Source organism: Anas platyrhynchos, chromosome 2, assembly GCF_047663525.1.
Source record: "Anas platyrhynchos isolate ZD024472 breed Pekin duck chromosome 2, IASCAAS_PekinDuck_T2T, whole genome shotgun sequence".
NCBI lineage: Eukaryota > Metazoa > Chordata > Aves > Anseriformes > Anatidae > Anas > Anas platyrhynchos.
In genome coordinates this window covers 93,525,340-93,547,068 of record NC_092588.1, presented here as the reverse complement: position 1 = coordinate 93,547,068, position 21,729 = coordinate 93,525,340, and the positions used below count along the sequence as shown (strand labels likewise).

At 34.8% G+C, this 21,729-nt stretch overlaps 1 protein-coding gene across 5 annotated transcripts in view; it reads left to right on the top strand.

The window, feature by feature from the left end:
- Positions 1 to 21,729, top strand: part of FBXL2 (F-box and leucine rich repeat protein 2) — a 53,466-nt gene that overhangs the window by 13,212 nt on the left and 18,525 nt on the right. For 3 of the 5 annotated variants that reach the window (XR_003495402.3, XM_038174531.2, XM_072033179.1), the window contains exons 2-9: positions 63 to 124; positions 10,517 to 10,571; positions 12,064 to 12,138; positions 15,544 to 15,638; positions 18,671 to 18,739; positions 18,826 to 18,921; positions 19,243 to 19,369; positions 19,566 to 19,640. Coding sequence is in view for 4 of the 5 variants with exons in the window: in XM_038174531.2 (XP_038030459.2) it covers positions 63 to 124; positions 10,517 to 10,571; positions 12,064 to 12,138; positions 15,544 to 15,638; positions 18,671 to 18,739; positions 18,826 to 18,921; positions 19,243 to 19,369; positions 19,566 to 19,640 (654 nt within the window). In the remaining variant the exon portion in view is untranslated. Of the gene's footprint in view, positions 1 to 62; positions 125 to 10,516; positions 10,572 to 12,063; positions 12,139 to 15,543; positions 15,639 to 18,651; positions 18,740 to 18,806; positions 18,922 to 19,242; positions 19,370 to 19,565; positions 19,641 to 21,729 lie in introns of those variants that run through there. The other 2 variants (XM_021268858.3, XM_038174535.2) reach the window with 2 other exon arrangements.

The following is a 21,729-nucleotide window of genomic DNA, read 5'->3' as shown; positions in this document are numbered from 1 at the left end:
TCTCTAAAAGCTGTTTTTCTTTTGTTGGTCTTTTTAAATGACTTTTTTCCTTCTGTTTCCAGGTTTTCTCAAATAATGATGAAGGCCTTATTAACAAAAAATTACCCAAAGAACTTCTGTTAAGGTAATTCGCGATAACGTGTTAAGGAATAAAAATCTGAGGATAATGCATTGCTTATGTGGCTTATAGACTACAAATTAATTCTTAAACTATTAAGATTACTATTAATTCTTAAATATCTTGAAATAAATAGTAACATGACTGTTTTAAATCTTTGAATTCTTTAACCTGTTTTGTTTTGATTGGTCTTGATTTGTTTTAGTGTTCAAATTACACTATACTGTAGATAATATAGTTTAGTAGTGATCTTTTTTGTGCATATTAGAAAAAGTGAAATAAAATGTCCAAATAGCTGTAGTATATGTAGTTAACTCTTTTCCACATTGCACAATGTTTTATCTGTCTGTAGAGTGTAAGATCCATCTCTTATGTAATTCCCTACAATGAATACTCAAATTCTTTTTCTTATGAAATTTGTTATAACAAATATAAAAACAACTTCAGAGCTTTCCAAAAATCACTGTGGCAAAAAGCACAGACCGTCACCTTTTACTGTTGGTCCGTGTTATATACGGTAGAACCATCAGGAAGTTTTTACGTACTGGAATCATTCGGCATTTCATCAAACCTGTGTGAGTAGAACACCTTCACAGGAGTTAGTTACAACATCAGGATAAGTAAGTTTAGCCCATGGTTGAGACACTGGTGGAAGTCTTCACATGCTTGTGTTGAAAGTTGATTTCAAGCAAAATGTCAATTCCAGAATGTGGAGGTACTGCTCAACTGGATGTAACCGCTTCATGGGGGAAACTGAATCGGCCCAGTGACTTCTTCTCCAGCTGCCTATAGTTTTCATTGCAGCCCACTCTTTGTGTAAAAAGAAATGTCCATGTATAATTGTGCAAGTATAATTTTTAGTGATGGTGTTAATAAAATTGAGCTAATGATTTGTTCTTGATACTCTAAAGAGTTGCTTTGGTTATCTTATATGTCACTGCTTCCTGTCTGAAACAATGGTAGTTTGCTATCTTGTGTATTAAGAAAGTGTTCTTAAAATGTTATTACTTTTTAGTGTCTGTACTATAACAATGTTCTCTTGGTGGTACTAAAGAAACAGTCTTTTGTTAAAAGGAATAGCATTTTTAAAAGATTTTCATTTTTGTTCAGATATACTCATTCCATGTTGTGGTGATGATGTAAATTAGGCTTGTAGAACTATTTAGAAAATGTGATTAAATGAAAAAGCATCACTGAATGATGCCCTGAATACAAATTCTAATAACTTGGCTTTGTTTCATTGTATATAAAGGTCAACATGAGACATTTTCCAGATTCTAAGGGAATATGGAATATTCTGCAGGGAATGTTCTACCCACTGACCACTAACCTATTGATTCTGTCCTGAATTTGAGTTAAATCACTGGAAAGTTTTAAAGCCCATTCCCACTTAACAGTAATTGGAAAATTTTCTAGCAAAAGCTGATTAATCAGAAAATTTCAACTTGTTTTATCCTCAGTGTTTATTTGAGGTTAGGTATGCTACCTTGAAGACTGAAGGTACAATGACTATTTATGTACAATTGGGCAAATGATGTTAAATAAAAATGGTACTTCTAGTGTGATACTACTTATCAATTGTTGCTAAAGCACATAAGAATTTAATAATAATAAATCTGTTAAATCTTGTTCCTAATAATTTTGTTTCTGTTTCCCATTGGCTGAAAATGAAAATATCTAATCACTTTCCAGAAGCTTTATCTGCTCCATGACACGTGCCTGTGATTTGTTCTAATTGCCTGTTTGGTTGGTTTTCTAATCACTTCTTTGGAGTTAAGGACCACTGGAAATGGGTATATGACTGCAGACGAGAGTCTGGTTTTGATATTATGCTGTTATAAGTCTCTTTTTTTTTGTTTTGTTTCCTATCATTGTTAGTCTCCATGCTTCTGGTTAATGAATGTATTGCCCGTATCTTTATATAGAGGAGCTTTCTCTATTGGGAAATTAACATGAGCTTGGAGTATTGCAGCTGCTCTGCACTAATTCCTTGCTTAGACATATTTCAGACATGTCAAATCACAGAACTTACTTTGCTTAATGAAAGCTACCCGCAGAAGACATGATTAGACTTCCCTTTACTGAAACCATAGATTTGTGTTTACATTCTGAAATTAAAGGAAATGTGTTTTACTTTCATAATCAACTCCTATACAATCGAATAGATTAATAATCTGTATTAATACAGTTGATGTATCAATTTGGTTGTTTGTGATTCTAAATAGCTACATTGTAATTGGTTGAAGTCCTCTATTGTAGTAGCCAGAAAGGCAAAATGTGGTATAAAATCAAAGTAAGTGATTGCATGTGCATTATAAAATTGAAATGTTTTCCTGAGATTATTAAATATAAAACAGCAGTCTTTGCTACTCAAGGTGAAATGCTGCAGTATTTAATTATACAAATGAAGTGGGGAAAATGAGGCATGTTTCAAACGACATTTTTTTTTTGTCTTCAATATACACGTACTGTTTGTCTGCTTATGAAATTGTTACCAACTAAGATCTGTTCCAGATGCAAGTTCATATTTTTCAGTTCTTTGACTTATGACTTGGTTATTCTGTATGCGTTTTCTGAATTCTTTGTATGAGGTGATTGCTGAACATGTGAAAACAATTGTTGTTGTTTAGTAAACTTGGCCTTTTGTAACCGGAGGAGGTATCTGCCATCCTCTACTTGTTTAAATGTTTTTTTTTTGTTTTTTTTTTTCATAAACAAACACAAGTATAAGCTTAGAAGTTTGGGGCAGAGATGTTTCAAATGGAATTCCTTTTAAAACTGTGAGTGAGAGTCTGTAAGAACACAAGCAGAAAATTCTATGGGTGCATTTGTACACTGTTAATGCAGAAGGAGCGATTTGGGAATGGAAGTTGTGTGGTTTTTTTTTTTTGTTTGTTTGTTTTTTGCCAAGGTGCTGAGTAAAATTTGGGAATTATGAAAAGGAAATTATTTGTTTAATGTTTCTTCTTGAAGAATTAGGACTTTCTTACAAATGGACTGCTTCAGCATTACCTACTTCAAGGATGGATGTGTCCTGGTTTCAGTTAGAACAGAGTTATCTCTTAGTAAAAACACACTTGTGACAAAAGATTTGTCGTTCTGGAATAAACAAAAGTAAATAAGCGTTTAAAGCAGCAGGAATAACAGCTAAAGTTGATGTAACAGCAACTTACATAAGTCTCAGATCCATGCATTACCATTTGTTTCCTTTTGTTTTTTTATATGCTTTCAAGCTTCTCTTTAGAATCTGTTATTTAATTAATCAAGGCCTAATTCCATTTGGAGCTTTATTTACTTTGAAACTGGAGCCTTATTTAAACTCAGTCTCTTGATTAACAAGTTACCAAAGCCAAATGTTCAGAAGTATCAGTGATATAAAGAAGTCATTCCTTTCATATGGAATTCTCACACACATGCACTCCAAAATGGTTGTTTTTTCCTTTCTCATTCCCATGCTAGAAGTGCCAGCAAAACACAAAGGCAATTCAAAGGATACTCCAACTCTCTACCAAAAACAAAACAAAAATAAAAAAAGCACAGAACATTGTTTTTATTTTGTTCAGTAGTGATGTTAAAGAGTTTAAATAACAATGTCAAGCACCTATACTGTGCTCTTTTTTTTGTTTGTTTTTGTCAGTAATTTATGAAGCATTTACAGTAGAGGTGAGCTTTCATATCTCTGTCTTCCTGATGCAGGCATAGGCATCAGGATGAGAAATCTGTTTTTCAAAGTTATTTTCCAGGCCAGTAGAAGAGCAGATTGGATCAAGTGTACCAAATACTAGTCCAAAGACTAACTGAAGTTTCCATAACATTTATGTCTGTAAGAATCGTGGTTTATGGAATATTCCTAGGCTGCATACCACCAGAGCATCATGTTTGTGTTGTTTGTTTTTTTTCCTTCACATTTTTATCAAGCCAGCAGCATGTAGAATGGGCATGTTTGGTTTTGGCTCTTTGGTGCCCTGTTTGTATAATACCTTCTCTCATGGGAAGAATTGGAATGACCAGCAGGTTGGGTTGGCACTATGGTCTGCCAGCTAAACCTCTCTGGAATAATCATTAGGCTAACTGGTTTTAGGAAGATGCTTTCTAGTTGCCAAATTTGTACTTCATAAAATCATTTAATGGAAATGAATTTTGTATTCATAAAATTGACTAGCTAAGGTTGGAAGTGAACTCTGGAGATCATCTAGTCTAACCTGCAGCTGAAAGCAGTGTCAGCTAGAAGAGACATTTTTTGGCATTGTCCTGTTGAGTTTTGACTATCTCCAAGGATAGGGACTCCAAAAACCCTCAAGTCAACCTGGTTCAGTATTTGACAACGCTAACAGTAAAAATAAAGGTGTTTTTTTCTTCTATTTAAGTGGAATTTATTGTATTTCAGTTTACATCCGTTGCCTCTTTTCCTGTCTAGTCCTGGGCACTACTGAGAAGAGTCTGTTATCTTCACTCCCATCAGATATTCATACACATTGGAAAGTTGCTTCCAAAGCCTTCTGCTTTGAGACATATCCATCTCATGGTGTTCAGCAGGAACTCAGCTCCTTTTCTGCAGAGCTGCTTCCCATTTGATCAGCCCCAGCTTGTAATGGGTGCATGAGGTGTTCCTCCCTGGTTTGTATCCCCTTTCAGGGATTCCCATCTGCCCCAAAGTAATTACGTTTTCATTTATCATATGCTTTTCTGTAAAAAATAAAATAAAAAATATTTCATTGTTTTTGATCCTTATGGAATTCTTTCTCCTGGTTTGATGCCTTAAAAAGAAAACGTTGTAGCTGGAGTAAATAGCTGAGACTTTGACAAAAATCTAGCTAATGAAACTAGGGAGTCATCAGTTGCAGCATGCTCAATTTTAGAAACTGCAGAACCTTGTGGGTCATCCAGCCCTTACAGAAAATTATTAAACTGGACAATTGATGAGGCTTTTAAGGTTAGAAATATGGATCATCCTCCTCTGCAACTATTCCAATTTTAGGAAGGCGTGATTGATTTGGGAGCACAGGAAGTAGAGGTGGCATGGCTGGGAGTTGTCTTAGCTCTTCTCCCTTGGCCTGCAGGTCCTCTATTGCTTCATTTTAGGTAAAGCACAGGACTTGGTTTGGCATTTAGTTTGAAAGGTGTTTGATCTTGGGAAGGGAGAAAGATGATGAAAAAGAAAAAAAAATAGTGAAGGAAAAAAAAAAAAGTGAAAGGTTAAACTTTAGCTTCACTTTTGGAAACATTGCAGTGGGATTCCCAGTACTACTGAAGACAAAATGATGCTAATATTATATAATGTTGTTTTCTAATAACCATTGTTGGTTTTTCTTCTTGAAATTCTCATATTTTTCTATTAGATGAATCAGGATAACCAATGTAATGAAGTGATTGCCCTAAAATGTTAGGTCACACTGGCTATTTTGAGTGAAACAAAGCTAAGTAAGGGTGCTAAAACTGATTATAGCGTGTATCTGACCTTTTGGAAGACATGAGATAAACTGTTTCATGGGTTGAGATTTTGCCCTATACCTTTTATACATGTTTTGTGTTCAAGTCTTCAACTTGACTTCTTAAAGGTCATGCATTTCTCATCTATTATTATGACTTCCATTTCATAGAAATGTAGAATCACAGAATGAGTTGGGTTGGAGAGGACCTTGAAGACCATCTAATTCCAACCTCCCTTGCTGTGGGCTAAGACACCTCCTGCTAGAACAGGTTGCCCAAAGCCCCATCCAGCCTGGCCTTGAGCACTTCTAGGGATGGGGAATCCATATATTCCATCCATCCAACTATATATTTCTGTATACTTTGACATCATTCTTTGTGTGCAACAGCACTGTGAATTGAAAAGATGTGAAAAATAAAAGTTTTGAAATAGCATTCCGTTCTTAAAGCAGTTTTAAAAATCTTATTTTATTGCTAAGTGTCTTTAGAAATTATCAGGCATTTCTGTCATACTTGGCAGATACCAACATTGAGTTTGCCAAGCCAAAAATTCCAGGAAGTCACAGTTCAGTATGCGTGTATGCATTACTGTATGTATTTTGTTATCTGCTTGTAATCAGGCCATGTAGTATTGTATCACAATACTTAAAAAAGAGTAATTATCAAGGTGCAACTGCAAAAGCTTGTTCCTTATGTGATTAGGTTGGCAAAGGCCTTAGAAAGATGAGAAAGGCAGTTTGACTCTTGCATGGTTTTGTTTCTTATTCTGTAGGTGATGCTCCATGCAGTGTTGGGGTTCTGAGAAATAGCTGTTTCTTTCTGTGGTTCTACAGAGAGGGAAACAAAATAATAGAAGTGACATCACTCATTTCTGTGTTTTGAAAAACACGTCTGTTCATAGCACAAGGGAGTAATGAACTCTGTATGGAAATGGAAATATATGGAAGAATACAAGAAAACTCAGCCTCCTATTCAATATGCACTGGAAAAACTCACTATATGTATGTTTGATAAAAAACTGAGAGAGAGAAATATAACCAGCAGTTGTGTTTTAGTGGGGAAAAAAGTGGTTGGACGATATCAATCTGGGGTTAAACAATCAGTTCTACCGACCCAAATTACGTGAATTTACTCAGGCATTTGACTTTAACATTTGAACTTTCGATTAAGAAGTAGCACTGTACAGTACATTGGTTCGTGTTAAAAGGATTCAGAGTTGCTTAACAGTTGTTGCAGCAACTGGCAGGTAGACCAAATAGCATTTTTTTTCTTTTTGTTTTCTATTCCATGTTATGAAAATGACATTTTAAGAAGTCTCTTGAGATAAGAGTTCTAGATGACTCTAAAAGAAATGCAGTGGTAAATTACTGCGAAGACAAAGCACTCCCAAGGACATCTGAATGACATATTAAATGAAGGGACATTCAAACAAGATAAATTTTACATGATGAATTTTTACATGGATTAGGGAAGGTCACACGAAGAGCTGTAGCCTGGGATATGTCATCCCTGAAGAGGATGTTGGAGTGAAATGTGTAAGATCCTGTAAGTATCTTGTCTGTTGCTGTATCAAAAAGGCTGTTAAAGTCTCCGGCTGTGTGCAGCTTTGTTGGTACTAATAAGGTTTTTAACACTTCATGTGCTTCTAATGTGTACATTTGCAGAAACATACTGGGAAAGAAGAATGTGCACAGAAGATGAGATTTAAAGAGCTAAAGTAAAAAGAATTAAAGATGACATAAGTGGCTTTAAAACTATGTGAGAAGGAAGTACTAACTGCTAAAGCACTCTTGAATTTGGTGAAGAAAAGTAGAGGAAAGCATGAAGCTGAAAGTCAGATGTTCACCTTGGAAATAAGGCAAATATTATAACAGCATGATTAACCAGTAGAACAAACTACCAGAGAAGGTGGTGACTTTCCACCCCTTGAAGGCTTTCAAATCAAGAATAGATCATTTTCTGGAATTTAGGCTTTAGCCAAATAGTAGTTTACCTTAAAGGAGTTGAGGAACTGTGAGCTTGTACAACTCTATGCCTTTGGCATGACACTCATGCGTACTGCTGGTACTGTTAACATTGAAAGATCTCCAAGAGCAAGCTCATGAGGCATATGTATGTCCAGACTGGTGTGTGCCTAGGGACAAGAAGTCTTGATGAACTCTCATTATTACTAAGCAGATTGTCCTTCTCGGGCTCAGTACAGGCTAACTAAGGAAAAATTGATAGCCTGGGATACAGGAAGTTAGAACAGATTATTAGTAAACATTACTGTGGTTCTACAAATTTCCAGTTTCCCTGTACTAAATTGTGCCAAAGACCTAAGTGGAAATTAATCCTGTGGCCAGCTGCATTAACTTCCATCTATGTAGTTATGGTCATAGAGGACAGATGTGTTATACAACCATCGTCTGACCTATATGGTAATCTTTTCCACTTTTTAAAATTACAAGTGCTTGCTGACATAGTCCCTTTGCCAATGTGCCAGACAATGTCAGAGTTGCCATCTCTTTCTCCATTCTTTGATTGGGTTTTAAAGCCTTAAAACCTTAAGTCTTGTGTCTTGCTGGCTATTTTCCCTGACTGATAAGGATTTGCTAGTAGTTCTGTGGGGCTGCAAGTAGAGAAGCTGTTGTCTTTAGCGGTTTGCCCATAATACTGTACTATAGAGAGTAAACAAATAGAAGAGCATGGAAAAAACAGTTCCAAGCAAGTTGGCAAAATAACTTTTAGCAATTGTAAAATAATTTACTGGTACCTATGATAATATTTAATTGAGTAATGATTCTGATTTTGGTCTGTTAGAATGCATCCTAATCTCATTTTAAGTTACCTATTTTCATGGAGACAGGTTGAGCTGCCTTTCAAGACAGTTCCTTTGTTAGAACAAAACTGGAAATCTAAAAACATCATGGATGTTTTCACTTATTAAAATAGTTTTCCTTTTAACATAAAATAACCACTTTCAGTTTTTGACTTCTTAAAAAGTCTCTTCATACAGAATGGAGCAAAAATAAATATGTCTGTTCTGCATTTGGTTTTAATTCTTTTCAGCGGAAATCATACATTAACATAAATCTCGTAACAGTAATAAACAGTCAAACATGAAGAGAGACTGCTAGACAACTCAGTAGTTGGAGTATAGAAAATAGCTTTTCTTCAACGTCTTGAATTCCTTCTGTTATTTCTTACTTTCAGTGGAACTGGATGAATCACTTCCAAAGCATGTCCTATGCTTCATTTAGGCAAGAATATTGTCATGAAATAGTTTGTCACCATCTTTCATGTCTTCATTAGAAATAATTTAGAAATGTGTCTTTTATGCTTTGGCTTCTGCAAATCTAAGATAAACCTGTGATTCCCCTCATACATCATTATTACAAGGAAGCTTCTACAAGCCAGGTGGCTTTTACAGCTCTCCAGTGTTATATCCCCTTCCTCACCTTCTGCTGCTCCCCTCTTGGGAAGGGAGGAGAGGTGACTACAGAGAGGGTTCGAGGCAGGTCACTGGGATAAATGCTGCTCTTCAAAGAGAGAGCGCTTTCTTTACTCATCTGTGTTCAGCAAGATTGTTGGACTGTTCATGCAGTGTGCAGTTTGTGTGTAAAGCACTGCTAAGTTTCTTAAGGGGGGCAACAGACCTTAGAATGGATGTTCAAATGACAAAATAGATGCTATCAAAATGAATGTTATCTGCATTGTTTTGTAAATTGTCTGTTTGCCTTTTGAGATTTTTTTTTTTTTTAGAAATATATTAGTGTACAGTAAAAAAAGTATTTTCATATGTTGATGAAATATTGGAAAAATAATAACTGTTCAATACTAATAACTCAAAACTAATAACTAATAGATCGTACTAAATGTCCAGAAGGGCCTTAATGTTTAATAAGTACGTCCATTAAGTTCCATTGCATTACTGTTACCACGGCTAAAAACCACAGCCCTTAGGATTTAGGCATCCATTTAGAGCTCTAGCTTCAGGTTTCCACTTAGAAAATTGTAATCAGAATTTTACATATAGAATTCAACATCTCTTTCCAGTTGAGTTTGCTCCTTAGTGCCAAAAATGCCATGTTGCACACAATATTATTATCACTGTTCATTGTTTGGATAACTGAAAAGGTTCATTGGTGAGAGGTGATACTTTATAAATGAACTGCAGGAACATCTTTCATGTATTTCATATCTTTAACTGTTTGTAATAGAAACTGATTTGGGAATGGGATCTATATTTTATGCTTATTTTAATATATTTTATTCCCTGAGAATTTTCTTTGAATTGGTTTCATTGTTGTTTTTAAATGGTATTTAGCAAAATTCATTTTGACAGTGAAAAATTTAGTTTAGAAAACTACAAAAAGTCACCATCCTTGAAGAATTGTTACAGTGATCTGAATTGTAATGCTAAATTTTGAAGTGTAATTGTTTCTTTTAGAGCAAATTCAAAAAAAAAGATGTTGACTGTGATAGACTTGGTAGTCATTGTGATGCCCCTTTAGAAATATGGGTTATCATGCTTTGTGTTTGTACTTATTTTCTCAAATTTGGATTTATCTGTGTGTTATTTCCCATTTCTTATACTTCACCAGTCTCCAAAATCTTCACATATATTTGTGTAAGTTATTTCTTTAATAGCATCGCAATTAAAGGTTTACAAACCAGTTTCTCTGAATTAAAAATAATAATATTAAAAAAATTGTTATTCATACACAAATGGGTAATGAGGAGTGAGAGTTGTAAAATAGATTATCTGTAGCAGCACCTGTTTCCTACTATGCAGGAGTTGACTATCTTAAGAAGATGGCCATGGTATTACTCATTAAGCAAAATAATGTAGTGAAACACTTGTATTTCATTTAGCTTGCTTGTTGTGTAACTGGTTATCTTTCCATAGAACTACAGAAGTGAATTCAGATGTTAGTCTGAACTCGTAATAAAATATTTTAATTTTTATTCTTTAATTTTTTCTAGAATTTTTTCTTTCTTGGACATAGTTACTTTGTGTCGATGTGCACAGGTTTCCAAGGTATGTATTTCTATTGTGCTTCTTTTTGTTCTTGTTGTTCTTTGGAAAGCTTTCACTTAATTACTTGCAAATCATGGGCTTTAAGGCAATCTCCTTCCTGTCTAAAATTGAAAGAAAAAAAAATCAAATATACCCTTACTGTTCATTAAAACAAATAAACAGTGGGTCCACAATTGCATTCAGATTCATAGTTGCTATGTTAGAATTCTGTTTAAAGGCTATAGAAAAGATACCCAGTAGTGTATGCTCTATATCTGGAGAAAGGATTAAGCCCATTTTGGCATAATGGCATTTGCTTTTTATAAAGCATGCGGCCATATAACACTATTTTTCAAATGCATATTCTGCTTAAAATTCCATGTAGTTCAGTTAATGTGCACCATGTGTCTAAGAAGTTCATCCATCATTAGCTTGTCAAGCACAAATTATGTTAAATAAATGGACTACTAGTAGAGGAAAAAGGCACACAGAAGATAATAGAGAAAGCATGCAAAGTAAGCTTTTATGTTTAGCTAGTCTTTTTTTTTTTCATTAAAACGAAAAATATTCTGGTCCTACATGAAGTGTGTACAATGAGACATATTCTTATACAACATGAATTAACTTTCTAATTTCATGCTTTTCTCCATTTTTATTTTTTTTTGTTTGTTTCCTTGTTTTATTATATAATTGTGTAACTGTTTCATTTCTATACCCGTACCATTTTGGTCCACAACTTCAATAAGTTTTTTGAGCTAACTAACATCAGGCTTTGTTAGAACTTTCAGGTAGTCTTGAATACATCAGAAGAAAACCAAGGTGATAAAACAATCAAAATTTTTTCTCTCAAAGCTGCCTCTTGTCGGTTGTTTGTGATTTTCTTTCAGTTTTTCTAAATATTTTTTTTTCTCTCACTTTTTTTACTTTGTTCTACTTTAAAAAACTGTCATCTGTTACGTCAATAGTAGCAGACAGATTCTCAGACACATATATGTTACTCAGCACATGGAAAGGCCTGATTCTAACAGTGGAAAGTCAGCAGTTTTCTGAAAGGCTTCTGTTTCTGTTCCTCTCAGAATAGTAACTACTGAGGCTGAGGAACTGTGGTTTTATTGGAAGGACTCTCAAATGCAGTCACTTCTCTCCATATACATCTAACAAGAATAACTTATTAGACAAATTTACAAAAGCTCTTTTTAAAAATTGACCATTGAATATTGCTATGTTCATATATTTTATTTAATTTCTTCCTCTAATGCATGTTTTATGGGCATAAGACAAATCTCTGAAGTGTAATTCTTTTAGATCTGTATTTAATTTCCACAAATGCCCTGGTTTTAACCAGTTAATGTTTTAGGATTGCTAATATCTACAATTACATTTGTTTTTTAAAAACTGCTACCTAAAAACGTCTATTTTACTGTATTTCAGAGTTTGTTGTATTTGAATTTCTGAGACAAAAATGAAGGGAGCAGGCAGTGGAGGTATATAATCTCTTATTTGTTTTCTGCAGGCATGGAATGTTTTAGCTCTGGATGGAAGCAATTGGCAAAGAATAGACCTTTTTAACTTTCAGACAGATATAGAGGTTAGTGTCTTTGTTTATTTCATTCCTATGGTGATGTTTAAGTGCATAGCCCGTTTTGAGTACTCTATAGGCTGTGCTTGAGTTCTCACATTTTAAAGGTTAAAGTTCAAAATACTAAAACAGAGAAGGAGCATGTAGAAAGATGGCACTATATTTGACTTTTTTACACCGGATGAGTTTTAGAGTTCTGGTTGTTGGCAGTGTGTCAGCTAATTTGCAAATATTGTATACATACAAGGCTCTATAAATTAAGAACTGATCATTTCCAGAAAACAAAGATGTAAACGGTGCCTCTCGATTGAGATGCTGAGTCACTTTCACAACCTAGAGGAATTTTGTTGCTTGTCTCTGTGAGAGTGCCATCTAGTGCTGAATGCTCCCTGGACACTTGGCCCCAGAACTTGGAGACTGAAACAACAAAATGCTAACCAACTCTTCTTACTGCTGGCTTGGCCTGGATTTGATGTATATATTATTACCACTTTATGAACATTTGTTTCCTAGGGCTTTAATCTTGCCTGAGATGCATGTACATGTAGATTAAAGTCCTTTTCAGCATATAACAAAAGGATTACGGCAGTCTTATGTTTCATAAGAAAAAAATGTATTAATGCTATCATAGATGTGTATAACAGAATAAAATTTGATGTTGGAAAATGAAGACAAAAATCCATAGAAAAATACAAGTCCTTAATTGTAACTGAACTAGTTTATAATTTGTGTTTGATAATATAAAATAAATTTAGAATACAATAACTAATTTGCTTCTGGATTTTATGTTAAGCGTCTTAGTTGCATGAATAAAATCCAGATGGGGATCATTTGGTATATTTTGCCAACTGTGGTTCAAGCTGTTCCTTAAGCTTTACAGCAACATAGAGTAAATTTTCTCACCGTTCTATAAAAAATTTAATGCCAACTCCTCTGCTATACTGATGTCAAATACAAGAATATCGTGGAGGTAGGAAAAAGATTTTGGCATCTTCAAATATCTCAATGTGTCTAAGAAGTCTTGGAGGTCTCATTTCATTTTTTCACTTGCCTCTAAAAAAGCTGGTGTCTCTCATTTGCTAAAAAATAATAAACAAACCCTACCAGATCTGTGGACATTCTCTTGGTCAGCCTTTTTTGTGACTGAAACTTTTCTGTTATTTAGGAACAGTGTTGGGCTTTTACATTTTTGCAGAGTTTGTCTTATGTTGTTCCTAGTGGTGTTGCCCTTTCAGACGTATTTGTAGTCTGGTGTTAATGAGAATGAATGAAATTAAGCTATGGTCCTCTTTTTCTATAAGGAGATACTGTGATTTTGAGCAATTCAATTACTTCAGTGTATTACATTTAAGTACTTTTGTAATGTATATGTGTTAAATTTATTCCTAAGTGCAAGTTAAATGAACGAGTACTACAGAAATCAGTTCTGGATGAGAAATGTGTTCACATTCAGTGTCTTGTTTTTTCCTTAAACTGTTTTATTATTTTTTTTTCTGTCTAGATTTAAGACAGGTAAAAGCTGCTAATTGTTATTTGGCAACTTTTTGCTCAGATCAATATTGCATTATCTGATGATATTGCACATAACATCAAGCGGTACTTGATCTGAGACTATCAGATAATGGAAAATCAGTTTTGTTATGAAATTTTTCCTATTCAAGATCTTATATGATACTGAATAAACTGAGAAAAAAGTACATGCTATAAAGGAAAAATGTTCTTTTCTAATGCAAAGATGTGTGAAGATCTTGAAGTGTGCCTTAGAATTTGTTGGTATGTGGCACCAAGCATAAGCTGGGATAGTCTGAAGAACAGGATTTTGAGTGACATTGAATTATTCAAACAGCTAAATACATTTGAATGCACTTAATGTTGTCTTTTTGAATATGCTGGTTTGGTGTTTTTTTAACATGCTTAAAGTAATAAATGGGTATGGAAAAATGTATCTTATTATTTGTTTCATTATTTTCTTTGAATAATACATTAGGTTTTGGCTTTTTTCCCCTATGTAGATTGAATCTGCATTATATGTAATTCATTGAGAAGACTTTATTCTTACAGTAAAGGTATTTAGCCTCTGCTGGGAAATAATTCGAAGTGATAAGAAAGCTCTAAAAAGTATGTCATTTCATGAAGTGTATAGTTGCCTTCAGTTTGTTTTGAAGTAAAAATATTTGAGAATTTGAGATAGGAGATAATATGTTACTCACAGACTAACAAATAAGCTCTGATATTTTCACATAGTTTTAGCTGGGACTTTAATATAACAGGTGAACAACAAAATCCAAGAAATGTTTTATTGTTTCAGTAAAATTGCTGCCATTGCATACAGAGAGGAAATTTAAAAATGCACTGCCCTGTAATTTATGAGTATTGTTTATTTAGAATAAAAGAGAGAAGAAAATAAAAGGTGCAGTTAGGTATATATTTGTCCTATTTGTTACAAGATCAGTGTTGATTTCTTTTTACTTTGTCTTCCTAAAATTAGACACAATGTGATGAGTAGTCAGTTGTTGCAGTGTTTACCTGCTTTTTGATATATTATTCTGTTTTTACTATGAAGAAATAAAATAAAAGTATTTCATAGTTGAAATAACATTTTTCATAATACTAGCTTGGAGCACTAGAAGTACTATTCTATTCTGCTTATTCCTTTCAGGGAGTAAATGCTTTCAGGGTGTAAATGAATAGCATCTTGTAACAAGCACAAGGTCAAATGGGAAGTTTTGTTTTTAAACTGTGCTCCAACTTTTCACAAATAATGAGGTATAATGTCAGTAAGTTCCATAGTCTGAGAAGTCCCTGGGCATTTCCAGGTGTTAGGAACAGACTCTCAAATATATCTGACTTTGAAGACTGGGAGGTAGGCTCTTGCAAGTCTTCTGGAGTTGAAGTGGCTGCTCCCACCAGGTGTCCAATACCTTCCTGTTTCAGAAGTAACCATCGCTATAGCAGGGACTGTAAAATAGGACTTACAAGGGGCTATAGTTGAGATTAAAATACTAGCCTAAGCACGCCTTCAGGGATAATTTAAAGTTGTATGCTGTAGTAATAACTGTAGTCCTTGAGGAGCAGGATGCCTTCTGTTCTGCCTCTGGGCAGTTCTTCAGATTGCCTGCAAATCTGACAGATCCTGAAGATCATTTTAGCAATTTTAATGGATAGGGTTTTGCTCAGACAAAAATCAGGCCACATATCACAGACTGAAAAAGGAAGAGCGATCTAAAAATTGAATTGAGCAGAACTTCTCTCATCAGGTAACCCGTTTTTCCTTAAAGCAGGAAAAGAAATTCAATGAGGTATGGTTCTGGTAGGATTTAACTGGGACTGATTTTCAGTCCTGGCATTTTTAATTTGGTTAGAATGTTATGTCAGAATAAAACTCAACAAAATCTTCCTTTTATTTGGTTTAAGGGTCGTGTTGTGGAAAATATATCGAAAAGGTGTGGTGGGTTCCTGAGACAACTCAGTCTGAGAGGATGTCTTGGTGTTGGAGACTCCTCTTTAAAGTAAGTAAAGTCCTAGATTGAGACATCACATACTTCCTAGTATCCAGACCAAAAGCAATTATTGTTACATTTGTTTGGGTTTCTAAGTACTGTCTAATGAACAAAATGGGATGCTTAAGTACCTTAGCAATGACCAAATGAGCCGTCAGTTTGAGATCAAAATATAGCTACTTTTTTTTCTTTTTTTTTTTTTTCTCTCATCTTCCAAACATATAAAATGTTTTCAGACTTGTACTTTAAGTATACTTTCATCAAGATTGTCAGTTTATAGTTAATCTTTTTGTTTGGACAAGAGGTGACCCTAGCAAGGGAATGAATAGTAAAGACTGATGCAGTTCAGTGTCTACAGAATTGGGAAAGGTGTGAGATTCTCCTCTTGTTGTAATGTAGGAGCAAACAGGCAACAGGAGCATCTCAGGAGTCTTAGCAGAGTCCTTTAAGATATGTATAAATTGAAATGTGCAACTTGTTCCTGCAAGATACATTGAATCCCTGTAAGCTTTTGCTAAATGCAAATTGGTTAATCCAGATTCCTCTGTGGATGTTTCTTTCCTTATTTAAACCCAAAGATCTTAACCTGCAGCTGAAGGGTCCCTACATGACAAATACTACAGGGCTCAAAGCATGTTTGGAGGCAGGCTCAGAAGATAACTTGCAGTCATTACACTTTGCTTGACTGTCAAAGCAGAGTGGGCTAGATGATGTTCAGTCTGACCTAGATACAAGCACAAAGATTTTTGTTCAGCAGTGGGCATTAGGTTAGTGTCTCATGATCTTTAGCTCTTCCTAAGATTTACAAGCAAGTCTCATTCATTTAATTTGTCTCCAGAATAAATTAATGAGCATTTTTGATGTGTAATCTGACTTCCATGAGTAAAAGCCAGAGCATGTTTTCCCCTTTGAGGTTTTAAGGCTTAAAAACAAACAACAACAACAAAAAACAATAACAATAACAAAAAAAAAAAAACACAAAAAACTAGAAATTTGGTTAAAAACAAAAACAAATAGAAATGTTAAGCTATTCTAAATTATTTGTTTTTATTTTTTCTTACTCTTTCCAGATTTTTTTGGGTGTTGCTAGAAGAGCCCTTTTAAAAATTTAAAATAAAAATAATAATAATCCACATAAATCCTCCAAGCTCCCAGAGCATTTGTGCATATGGTCCCTGTGTTCTCAGTAGTGGAAGTCAGGGCTGAAATGGAGGAGTTGGGGAAGGCAGGCACTGAGAGACGTGGGAACTAAGAAGGTAGCTGGGAAGGAAATACGGGTGTTGGAGGAAAGAGGACAGGTAGGCAACAGTTTTCCTCCCGATTAATTCAGTTTTTGTATTCACTCTATGCTCATGACTGCTGTTCAGAACACTAAGGCTAGGGGACTGCAGTGGGGGTTGTGGCCAGAACCAAAGAATTCAAATGGGTTCAGATATTAGTGGTGTATGAGAGGAGGAAGATGGCATGATTTACAATATTTGTGAATAGTGATATATTTAGTAAAGAGATATTTTTGTAGTTGTTCGGTATGTAGCATGTGTAGATTGATGCAAATAAGAAAATGGACAGGGTTGGCTGAGACCAGCTACTGTACTGCTAGCAGTACGCATAAGTGCATCCATAATTACTAACTAGTGCAGATGGTAGTGTCTGAGAAACTTTAGGAAAGATGATGCTTTACCCCTGAAATGTAATCAGATGATACTGGAATTACCCAATGAATGATAAAGCTGTGAACTTTAAGACTTTCAAAACAGTAATATGAGAAATGGCTTTAATTTTGGGGTATTTGTTCTGAAAGAAGCTTTACCTATCAGTTTTGCACTGATCCATTAGTTTTGGGGCTGGTACTAATTTCTCATTTTATCCTTCCTCTACATCCGCCTTTAGTTTAAAAAAAGGCAGTCATCAAAGTCGGTTATATTGGCTATACAAGTACTGAATGTTTGTGGCTCTGTCAGGACATGCCCCACAGTTGAATCTCAAAGTCTGTTTACCGTTCCTGCAAATTATTACAGAGTGTAGCATCTTTCCAACTGATTTGAAAAAAGTCTCGATTATAAATCTCACTCCACTACGTGAATTTTGGAATAGCTGTTTTGAGAATTCACGTGGAAACTATCACCAGTATAACTGCTTGCTGTTTTATTTATTTATTTTTCCCCATTGTTTTCAATCCACACTGGAGAGCCAGGAAGTTGTTGCCCGCTGAGTGTGTAGTTGGATCTGCTAACCACGGCAAGCCTCCAGACAAAACTGTTTTGTGTGTTTCCTCCATCACTGCCAATAAAATCCATGCAGTTGGAGGAAACATGGGCATAAAAACAGTGCTCTGAAATGCAGTGCAGCTGTAAATATTGCTCTGTAAAGATGAAAAGGAAGTTGATACATTTCTTCTGGGTAATTAGTATAATGATATATACAGGCTTTTAGTGGTGTAATAGCTCCAATCATCTTTAGTGTACATACACAGTAATGCATACAGATGCATTTTAATTTTTAACATAATAAATAACCAATTTGCAATTCCCAGGGCTTTCCCTTAGTAGTCCAGGCGACTTAAAGCCCAATTCTGTGTTGTGCAGGCTACATTCCTGCATTTGCATTTGATGTGGGAGTCAGCTCCTTAATAAGACCTACAGAAATTTCAGTAACAAGATATATGAAAACTCTCCCCAGAAGCTTAAGTATGCTTAGTATTTAACTGATGTGATATTTCAACCCTTGTGTTCATTCCCTTAATGATTTTAGTTATGGCGTTTGAAGCAAATCCGTTCTGTTCAATGACAGAAATAAGCACCTTGCTCAAGCAGTATTTGAGAGAGGAAGAACACTTGGTTTTAGAGTTACTCAAGACAGAACTTGCAATAGCAAAATGAAAAAGCAGCCACTGAACCAGATGTTTTACTCTATGGGTTGAAGAGCAAGCTTTTTCCCTGAGATGGAATTCATTAGGGGACAGAGTGCACTCAACTAAATTATAACAGTAATTCAGTCACTAGGCATAACAGTAATTCTCTAGCTTTTTGTTGCTCTTTTAGGACCTTTGCACAGAACTGTAGAAACATTGAACACTTAAATCTAAATGGGTGCACAAAAATCACTGACAGGTAAGTCAAAGAGTTTTTTTGTTTGTTAGTGGAATTTGGAAGAAGAAGTAGCTGAAGGTATTTTTAGTGTGTCTGCTGTTTTGCAGTACATGTTACAGTCTTAGCAGATTCTGTTCCAAGCTGAAACATCTGGATCTGACATCTTGTGTAGCCATCACAAACAGCGCTTTGAAAGGTTTAAGGTAAGAAGATTTAGTGTTTTGTATTAAAGAAAATAATTGAAAGAGCTGTTCAATATATAATAAAGTTGTTTTTTTAAAAAAAAACAACACAGTGCTGAGCCTTAATATTGTGCATCAGCACTGACTGTATCTTGTATCTAGCACTTCTTGGGTGTGGACAATGATGTTTGTGTGTGGTCTTTTCTCATGGCTTTTCTGTAGAGGCCTGGCACAGTCCACTGGCTATCATTAACTTCTAACAGTGTGTTTAATTTGGGTTTCCCACTGTTATGACTATTTGAAGGCTGGATTTAACTTTATGTATTTTTTTAATTCTCCCAGTGAGGGTTGCAGAAATCTGGAACATTTGAATCTTTCCTGGTGTGATCAGATTACAAAGGATGGTATTGAAGCACTGGTGAAAGGGTGTAGTGGACTAAAAGCACTATTTCTTAGAGGTTGCACACAGGTACATAACTGCTTGGGTGATCCTTTAGAAATACATTTTTTCTTTCGGCTTTTTGAAATCTTCATGAATTAAAAAATATTGGTTTTTGTTACAATCTTTTGTTCAATATTACAAGATGTGTGCACTCCTTTGTCTAGTTTGGTTTGCTTTTAATTTCTTGTTTCTTTTCCTATGTCCAATTTAATTGCTAATACAGTTAGAAGATGAAGCACTGAAACACATTCAAAATCACTGTCATGAACTTTCAATCCTGAATTTGCAGTCCTGCACAGTAAGTATTTGAAACTTTAAAAGGTATATTATCTAAAAATCTAAACCATTTTCAAATGCTAATGAATTTAGTTGTTGCATACTTAAATAATTCAAATTGTACATCTCTGCAGTTTGCAGAATTTTATGTGGAATAGATATCTAAATTTAGATAATTTAGATAATAGATATCTAAAATGAACTGTCTATTCCACAGCTGAATGTAGATTTGGAGTGTTGGGTTATTTTTCCTCATTCCACCTTCACTCTAGCAAGCTCCAGAGTATGAATTAACTGTTCATTCAACTCAGATGATTTATGTATGTATTAAAACATACAGTTTTACAGATGTAGTTCATATTCTCCCGTATGTTAAGGTCAAACATTTTGCTCTGTTCATAGTTTTAAGGTTTCTAATGGAGCAGAAGCCATATTGTGGGCTACATAATGGAGAATAAAATGCAATGTCATCATAACAGGATGATTCAGAACCATCTAAGTAGCAGAAGGGCATGGGTTTTTTTTCAGCATTAATGAAAGAATACATTGATTTGTAATGAAATAACTGGGAATCATGCATGTTTGTTTAATTCTACTTAAAGAATACACAAAAATTAAATTTGCTGTGGTTTATGTTTGCCTTTTTTGTTGTTGTTCCTGATGTGACTTTTTAGGAGTGGAGAGAGATCTTTTTAGGCTTGAAATGTATTTAAGTCACTCTTAGTAAATCCTTAGTAAAGTTTGAAATAAATTAAAGTTTCAGTTTTTCAGTCATACAACTTCAAATGTTTTTTTCTTTTTTTTGCTTTTGGAAAATTTTCTACAGCTTTATTGCTAATTTATTGTGTCATAAAATCTGCTTGGGCTCAAACATTGAAATCTGTTTCCTCAATTAATGTGGCATGGGACCATTTTTTCTTAAGATTTGATGGAAATTTTTGATTAAATTAATAGACTAAAAAAAAGTTTTGATTATTTTGAAGTATTAGGGATTATTACAAGTTACCTTAAATTTTGAAGAAATTAGGAACAATATGAATACAAATGTTAAGCTTCAATGAGGCACGTCTAAGGAAAGAAAATTCTCAGATTTTTCAATCTGAAATTTGTTTCAAACCTTTAACTTTCTCAGAAAAAAAAAAAAGAAAAGGAAACTGCAGTTGTAACATAATGATAATGGAAATGAATAGAATTTCCTTATTTTTGGTCAGAACCACAAATACAAAAAAAAAAGGTAGGCCATAATTTCCTTTCTTTTCACTCTTCATTTTGTCCTCCTCCTCATAGCTTCTTTTTCTGTTGTGTTTTACCAGGGTCTCATGATAGCAGGTTGCAGCCTTTTATGAGTTTTTTTGCAGGAGGCTCTTGAAGTCTGATAATACTCAGTTCTGATCTCTGCCACCTAAAAGGGGCATTGGCATAGAAGTGTACTGGAGTTTTCAATTGGGCCATTTCCATTGGCTCAATTTCCATTAGTTGTCATGTAGGATTAACTTCAAAAAAAAAAAAAAGTTAGTGTTTTTCCTTTTGAATTGTTTGAGTTGATAGTTTGTATGTACTACCTAGTTGTGTGTGCTTTGAAGCTCTATTTCACTAGAGAACTTGCTGTCCTTAGAAGCATACTTCCGGAAGCATTTAGGCTCTTTGTTATCAAAGGGCTAGCATTGATTTTTACACAGCAGGTCTCCATGTGCTTCATATGATCCACACTTTAATTCTAGTGGATCTGTTTTATGATCTTTTTTAAATGGTAGGCCAGCTCCAGTTTCTGTGAAATTAACTTATAGAATCAAAGGTTTGGGTTGGAAGGGACCTTAAAGAGCATCAAATTCCAATTTCCCTGCCACAGGCAGGGACACCTCCCACCAGACCAGGTTGCCCAAAGCCCCATCCAACCTGGCCTTAAACACTTCCAGGGATGGGGCATCCACAACTTCTCTGGGCAACCTTTTCCAGTGCCTCACCGCTCTCTGAATAAAGAATTTATTTCTAATACCTAATCCAAATCTACTCTTTTTAAGTCTAAAGCCATTGCTCCTTGTCCTATCGCTATACTCCCTGTCAAAGAGTACCTCCCCAGCTGTCCTGCAGGTCCCCTTTAGGTGCTGGAA